Consider the following 8,364-nt stretch of genomic DNA (forward strand, 5'->3'; position numbering starts at 1 on the left):
AAATTTCCCCTAGTTCTTGAAAGTACCTGGGCTGCTCTTTTTATGGGATTAGAAAGAAAGGTAGAATCTTGGCAGGGTTAGGATTCAAAAGAAGTTCAGGACAGGTGTGCTTGGCTTCTAGCACCCAATCTTCCCTACTTTCACACGTCAGGTGTCCTCATCCTGTACTCTTTGTCTGCCCTCTTTCATTGCTTAAGTGTTCCATGACACACCAAAAATACTACTTTTCCAAAAACACTTCATTAATGTTAATCAGTTTGCTTTTCTAATGAAAAAATAGTGCCCACATTTTACCTAAATCTTCCAATACCAATATATAGTTATTACAAATAATAAGTACTAATATTATGGTTATGAGTAAACAGATATTGTTTAAAATAAATTCTCTGTTGAATTTTAAAAAAATTTATATTTTACCTTCTCATAAGTAAAGCAGCTAAAAGATTATAACCTAATACTATTAATATGAAATGATAGCAAATCTAATATTTTGAGTGTTTTCTTTAAGGTAGAAAAGACAATAATATATTTACACTGTAAAAATGATATATTAAAGGAAGAGACTAATCATACTTTGTATGTCCAAAACTTAGTTTTGTTTTTTTTTTAAAGATGACCAGTAAGGGGATCTTAACCCTTGACTTGGTGTTGTCAGCACCACGCTCACCCAGTGAGCTAACCGGCCATCCCTATATGGGATCCGAACCCGTGGCCTTGGTGTTATCAGCACCGCACTCTCCCGAGTGAGCCACGGGCCGGCCCCAAAACTTAGTTTTGATTATATGCTTATTCATTTTAAAAGTTTGTAAAACTACTAATGGAACGTTAAGAACTTGTGATATATGGATGATATCTTTTCATGTCAGTAGTTATGTTGTCAAGATTAGCATTTCTTTCTACCTTATTAGATGGCTATATATGGATCAAGTGATATATAGTAGGATAGTGCTTTGTCAACTACAAAATCTTAAGTATAAGCAATCATTATGGTTAAAGGAAAATGGTTAGAAATGATCACTGAAGGTATTTTTCTAGATTTAATCAGGATAAACTGTGAATGCCATTTTATCTTTAAGGAGAAGAGATTGTACTGAATTTTCAAATTATTTCACAAAATAGATATTTTATTATAGAAATATATGAAACAGTGCCTTACTGATATTTCAATGGTAGTTTGATATATAGGTCCATTTTCATTTGAAATGTTGCCATAATTAGTCCAATTTCCATATTATTAGCAACACAGCCATACCCAGAGCTAATATTCAGACTTAATTGCCTAGACAGCATAAGATTGTTTCTTGACACTTTAGACAAAGATAAAACCTTCCCAGAGACAGTGACTTAGTTCAGGGCTTCTCATCCTGGAGTACAGTATTCCCACGAGGATGCGAAGATGAATATAAGAAAAGAATAATTTGCCCTTGTAGTCATCGTTTAGTATCCTGATAAAATTGTTTTCTGAAGCTATGCTAATGACTTGACTTAATTTACTTCCATAAGAAATCTGGGTAGAATGCATACCCTAGTCAGAATGCATACCCTAGTCAGTGAAGTACTGGGCATAAGCTTCTTAGAAAGGGAGATAAGTACTTCTTGAAGAACAACAGATGTAACTCTGTGTAACTTGCAGTAATGAAGCATAGGCTTCTTTGGGGGTGACAATGCTTATAAACAGCTTATCTAAATATTTGCCATGTGAAATAATGCTTGTCTTTTTAAAAATCTACTTTTGTTAGTTTGGGAACCCGCTGTCTGAATCTTCTTGGTTTCCAGCAGTTCATGGGAGATAATGATATGACATCAGACTTAGTTGATGAAGGAAAAGAATTAGTCAGACGAGGTAAGATTTGTCTTTTAAAATAAATGAAGGGAAATGCTAAGTGCTAAGACTCAAAATACAAAATTAATGTTTATATAATTTGTAAGTAAATTTTAGTCTAAAGAAAGTATAAATTAAATGTTTTTTTGGATACAAATCTACATACAGCCTTCTTAGCAAAAATAATTTGAAAACATGAAAAGTTGTTTCATCTATCTAAGAAATTCTGCAGTTATTAGTATGTTTGCAATTAAATAATACCCTTTATGGTCTTGTTGTTATTTTCATGTTTGTCTTGAAACATATTTGCCAATTTCTAAACAGCTGTAAAACTCATTAATTTAAAGAATTATCAGTTTGATACTAGATGGGAAATCATTCAAGCCAAGGCTATTTTTTAGAATGTGATGATCATTAATAGCCTATTAGAATACATGGCACTCTCCTAGAATCTAATCACAAAACCGAATATATTAAATAAATTTACTGATGTTCGAGTGATGGTAGGGTGGGGAAAAAACTTGACTTTTAGGACATTGGTTCTAGACATTCTCCCTACCTGGGTCTGGGGCTTTTATGTGGTTATTAGTTGAATGTAAGCCGAAATTTATTATGGCACCAAAATAAGACTTCACATGCTCTCATAGGAAGGTGGTGTCTAATTGATGTAGTGTTGATGTTCTACTGCTTTTTGTATTAATTAGACCAAATCTGGCCTATCACATCTAGTCCTGGCTAAGATTTTCAAGATTTATTGGTAAGATTGGTAAATTAGAAGATATTTAGAGAAAGACAGACAGAATTATGAGACTGTAGAGCATATCCTATGGAAGAAAAAAACACTGAGTATATTATAACCTGAAGAGAGTAAAAAGGTAAAAGACTGTTGTACAGAAAGAAAAGTATGAACTTAATTTAGAAGATAGGACTAAAAGAGAATAGAAGTTACAGAGAAGCAAATTTCCAATCATCATGAGGAAGGACTTTTTCCTTCACTAAAGCTATTTAGACAGAGACTACAGGGCTATCTCCAACAAAAATAGAGAAGATATTCTCTGTGGGGTGAGGTGAACTCACAGGTCCTTTCCAACAATAACCTATTACATTTGATTTTGCAGTAATTTAAAGGAAATATTAGTCATAGGCTGATATGTTTACTTCAGTTACTCTGTGTCTAATTAAACCGTGTTATATCAAAGTTGAGACCATTTTTCTATCTCTAGAGAAGAGAAAAAGGCAAAGGCAAGAAGAAGGTGAAAATCGAAGAAGAGTAAGTCCACTATTTATTAAATTGGTGTAACCTAAAGATTAATGTGAAATATCATAAGAATGTTACTGATTTGGGATAATTGTCTAAAGACAGAAAAACAGTGAGAACTCACATGGAGTTCTATAATAAATATATATATATATTTTTTTTTTTTTAAAGAAGAGGAATTTTAATACTTTCAGATATACATGCTAGGCGTCTAAAGACAGAAAAACAGTGAGAACTCACATGGAGTTCTATAATAAATATATATATATATATATATATTTTTTTTTTAAAGAAGAGGAATTTTAATACTTTCAGATATACATGCTAGGTGTTCTGTCAAACCTGTTCTAAAAAATCATTGGTTAATAAATATCCAAAATCAAGCAGTTTCTTGCCTAAGGTAGATGCTCAGTAAATATTTGTTGAATGAATGAATAAATGTATGATCACTTTAAAATTGTTACACTTCTTTTGTAGCATGACATTAATTTTTAATTCTCCTTAACTTTTCTTCAGTCCTCCATTTGCTGAGGCAAACTAACCTTTTCCTAGAGAGTGAAAAGGCAAAAACTGAGAAAAATCTAGTCACAGTTACCACAAATTTTTAACACCTGGGTGTATCTATCCTGAAGAAATGAAGCCTAAAAGGAGACCTGATAGTTGTCTTCGTATATTTTAGTATATATCATGTAAAGGGGGACTTGTTCTTTATTTCAGAAGGCATAACTAGAACAAAAAGAGTAGAAGTTATTGGAGATAGATTTCACCTCTCTGTGAGAATTTCTAACTTCCACAGTTTACCAAGATTGCTATAAACTGCTCGGACATAGAAAATTTCATGTCATCTAGTCAGAGAGCCAAAAAGCATCTGGTAGGGATTTTTTTAGAATGAGACCCTGCACTGCATGGAAGGTTGAATTAGGTGACCTCTAATGTTCCTTTCAGTTCTAAAAATTTAATGGGTAGAATCCCAGCTAACATGGTTTTACTGAATTTAGGGTAACTCACAATACCATGTGAGTCACAGAGTTTGTATACAACTTTAATTAAGCTATTGAAAATGACTTTTTTTTTTTTTTCCTTTTTGTCTTTTTTCGTGTCCGGCAACGGATCGCAACCCTCGGTGTCGCGCCCGCACCTCGCTCAGCCAGTGAGCGGGAACCGGTCTGTATGTGGGATCCGAACCCTCGGCGGGAGCGCCGCTGCACTCCCAAGCGGCGCACTGTAGCAGTGCGCCACCGGGCCAGCCCTGAAAATGACTTTTCACTTCTTTAATATTTTTAGTTTGAATGAAAAAAAATTTTTAATAACTTACTAATTATCATGCATTCTCATAACTTTTACATGGTCGAGGTAAACTTGCTGTAGTTGTATTATTGTTTTGACATTTTAGATGGAAGAATAACATAATCATAACTAGCAAAAATATCGATGTGTCTTTATTTGTAAAAAAGTTTATAGACCGTGATTTTAAATCATGTAAAGATAAAAACTTTGAAACATTGACCTGTGACTTTTAAAGGCACTATGGTAATTGTACTGCTTACTAATGAATTTCTGATGAAGAAGAATTAAATTATATTACTCTGCATATATAGTCTACTGACACTGATTAATTATTTTCTGTTCTTTTGTTATATATTCATTGGTGTTTCTTTCCTAGGAATGGAAAGAACGGTATGGACACAATAGAGAAGATTCTACTAGGAACAGAAACGTTCATACTGACCCAAAAGAGTCAAACTTCTCAGATATTAATACCAACCGGTGTAAGTAGTTTATTTTCTAGTTTGCTTAGAAACTTTTTTCTTATGCTAGTTTGCATAGAGACTGAAAGTTAGGTTACCTCTCCAGAAATTCCTTTGCAGAATTGTAAAAATGCATCAGCAGTGACTTGTCTTTCTCACATTCCTCACTATATAGAAAGAAGGAGAAACTCAAATATGTATTCTGGTAGGGGAAGGAGAAACTGGGGCATCAAATACATACGTAGTTGTAAGTATACTAACCTAAATAATAAAAACACTTATCTTAAGCATATTCGATTCTTATTTCTATTTTACTTTGATGTTTTTACTTTTATATTAGTAGATGTAGGTTATTCAGTCATTTTATAATAATTTACTGACTGAACCATATATGAATATGTCAGGCTCTTCTCCAATATACAGTAATACAAAGGAGATAAATTTCTTATCTTCAGGATGCTTGTAATTAGGGAGTGACACCAGGCAGAAGCCATCTGACACTGGGGTGGGTGAGGAAACCTCCCCATATTACTGACCCTCTATTGACATGAGGCAGAAGTCGTTTGCCTCTGGGGAGATGCCAAGAAACCTACTTTTGCCAAGGACCTTTCATTGAGTAGAAGGTAGAGTTTGTTTGTTTTTAGGAGAGATGTAAAAATGCTGAGAGAGCCCCACCACTGTGGCTTCAGTGCACAGGGGCCTGCATAAGACTGAGGATGGAGCAGGAAAACTGAGCACATCCTCTGACCCAACTATGAGTTCTGCACTGAGTATCAAGCAACAGTAGTCTACTGTTGGAGGAGGAGAAAAAAATGGAAAGGGATTCCCTCTGTGGCATAGGCATGTAGAGACTACAGAAATCTGAGGGTGGAAAAAAAATACTGAGAGAAACCATCTGACACTTGAGCCTCTGCTAAGCATAGGTAATGGCAGTCCATCACTGGAGAGATGTGAAGCCTGGGGATACTTAAGGGAACTGAAGTAACAACAAAATCCAAACCCAGATCAACTGCGGATTAGATTGATTCAGTCCCTCAACACTGATGACTTAATAGAAGAGGTGTGCCCATTTGGGGCATAACTATCATTTATCTCTATCTCTACTGTCTTATACACACAATGTCTACTTTCTTATATACACAATGTCTAACTAAAAATTATGATATACACAAAAAAGCAAGAAAATATGAGTCATCTTTAAAATGTAAAATAGTCAACATATCAGACCTAGAGATTGCTCAAATGTTGGAATTATCAAACAGTACAGTGATTTTAAAATAACCAATTAGTATGTTAAAAGATCTAATGGAAAGCTTAGATAATGTGCATGAACAGATGGGAGGAAGGGGGAACTCACCAGAGATATGTAAACTATACAAAATAACTAAGTAGAAATTTTAGAAATATATTAATGATGGGCTGTTTAATAATATTGTAGACGTCATGAGAGATATGATAGAAGGATGCAAACCTGATGCTGAAGGGACTCAGCTTGCGGGTCTTGGGAAAAGTTTCTATAGTCAGGAAATATTTCTATAATAAAGATATATTTCGCTGAGTATTTAGGAATGAATAGTACTTAGTCAGGTGAAGGGTGTTGTTAATAAGGAGGAAGAGTAAGTGCAGGACATCCTGATATGAGAGACCCTTTGGGGAAATACATGCTTTTCTGTGACTAGAGCCTAAGCATGAGGGGAGGACACAGAGGATAGTTAGGTAACAGATATTGTCATGCTCAAAAGTTTGGATTTTATCCTAATAAAGGTAAGATTTCAATCTGGGAAGAAGCATGATAAGATTTTTGGTTTAGAAAGGTGAAGTATAAAGCATGATATTTAGGGAAGTGAGGCATAGAAACCATCTTAGAGTCTGTTTTAGTAATGCAATCAAGAAATGATAAAGGCCTAAAATAAGGCAGTGATCCTGGAGATGAAGAGAAAAGAATTTATTTGAGTGATATTTAGGGTAGAATGAATAGAAGAGGGCTAAAACTTTAGTTAAAGCTAGGAAGCAGAGGGAAGATTCTTTAAAGGGATTTGAATGCTTGCTTACCATAGAGTGGAAGTTTACAGAATGGAAAGATCTGGGAATATGGGAAAATGGTTAAGCGAAGAGGAGGCACAAAGCCATTGGATGAAGAGTTAGAACCTGGCATGTGGTGAGCAACTGCTATTTGCTGAATGAACGAGAGAAAAGATGCAGAGACTTGCATTTTAGGGCAGAGTTCAAGATCACAAAAATGTAAAATATGATAGAATTGGCTCTCCTGAAGTTTTCAAAAAGAACTATTTTATAAAGTTGTTTTAAAGGTACTTGGATGTTCGAAATGCCATTGTGAGAAATTAGGTTGTTTATGAAGAAATCACGAAGTGAAGGGAGAGTTAGTTTTCTAAATCTGTGCTTACTAGATGATAATTGCAATGTGGCTGGTACCCATGTTGAAATGATATTTTGGATACATTGTATTAAATTAAGTATATTAAAATTAATTTCACTTTTTTTTTTTTTACTTTTTAGTGTAACTAGTAGAAAATTTTACATTAAATATGGGGCTTGCATTTTATTTTTATTGGCCAGTGGTACCCTTACTCTTGCCTCATGGGAAAAAGACTCAGGCCTGTCTTGAAGAGCTTAAGTTGATTACACTATAAAGTCAAGTCTTAGCCAAGAAATGAGATTTACTGTGAAGCCAACGGAAGCTCGATTTGATAATGAATAGTTTCACTGTTTACCTTAGTTAAGTATTAATTCTGATTTATATCAATTAAGTCTTTGCTCTGTATCTGCTTCTAAGATTAAACTAGCTACAAAGCTAGAGAAATTTTCCTTGTTATTTTTGATTATAGTGTTTAAAATTTTAATTTGATTTTTAAGAATCCACGTAATTATCTTTTCTCATGTTGTTTGTCTTCAGTCAAAATTCAGATCCTTTGTAATCTTGATTTTTCTTTCTGTGAGTCCATAGACTATGACCCGTAAGTTAAAAGACAATAGGAAAATAGACATTTTTTTTTCTCCCTTTGCAGCAGCAACCAAATATACCAGAGCTAATAATAGGACTGAAAGGGACCGAATAGAACTTCTCCAAGATGCAGAACCTTTGGACTTTAATGCAGAAACGTTCACTGATGATCCTCTTGAATCTGCCTCAGGAAGGTAAGTTCTGGCTGTGTCATTTTGGCTCTAGCATTCTTTGGAATTTTAATAACATTTGGTTTGGCAGTGTTGAAAGCAAGTGATAAATAAACATAAGGAAAATGTTTATCTTTACTTCTACTAAAAACGTATTAAGTAGCTTCTATATTTCTTTATACCTTCTAATCCTTTTATATTTTAAAAATCATAGCATCCAGTAGTAGTTATTGGAATTGGTATCTTCATACAATATTAGGGTATTATAAATAAGAAAGAAAAATTGAAATATATATCAAAGTAACATAACAATATTTATATACCTACATATAAATCCCACTTATGAAATTTGTTATATTTAGCAACAGCTGTGTAACTATGTCTGGCTGTTAGACACTATTTTA

At 33.9% G+C, this 8,364-nt stretch overlaps 1 protein-coding gene across 1 annotated transcript in view; it reads left to right on the forward strand.

The window, feature by feature from the left end:
- The window catches only part of LMBRD2 (LMBR1 domain containing 2), a 39,642-nt gene extending 31,644 nt beyond the window's left edge, over positions 1 to 7,998 (forward strand). The window contains exons 14-17 of the mRNA XM_008581418.1: positions 1,740 to 1,843; positions 3,046 to 3,092; positions 4,744 to 4,849; positions 7,855 to 7,998. Of these exons, the coding sequence (XP_008579640.1) occupies positions 1,740 to 1,843; positions 3,046 to 3,092; positions 4,744 to 4,849; positions 7,855 to 7,988 (391 nt within the window). The 3' untranslated portion in view covers positions 7,989 to 7,998. The remainder of the gene's footprint in view (positions 1 to 1,739; positions 1,844 to 3,045; positions 3,093 to 4,743; positions 4,850 to 7,854) is intronic.
- Positions 7,999 to 8,364: the final 366 nt, after the last annotated feature.

This window comes from Galeopterus variegatus, unplaced genomic scaffold (assembly GCF_000696425.1).
Source record: "Galeopterus variegatus unplaced genomic scaffold, G_variegatus-3.0.2 Scaffold2351, whole genome shotgun sequence".
Classification (NCBI taxonomy): Eukaryota; Metazoa; Chordata; class Mammalia; order Dermoptera; family Cynocephalidae; genus Galeopterus; species Galeopterus variegatus.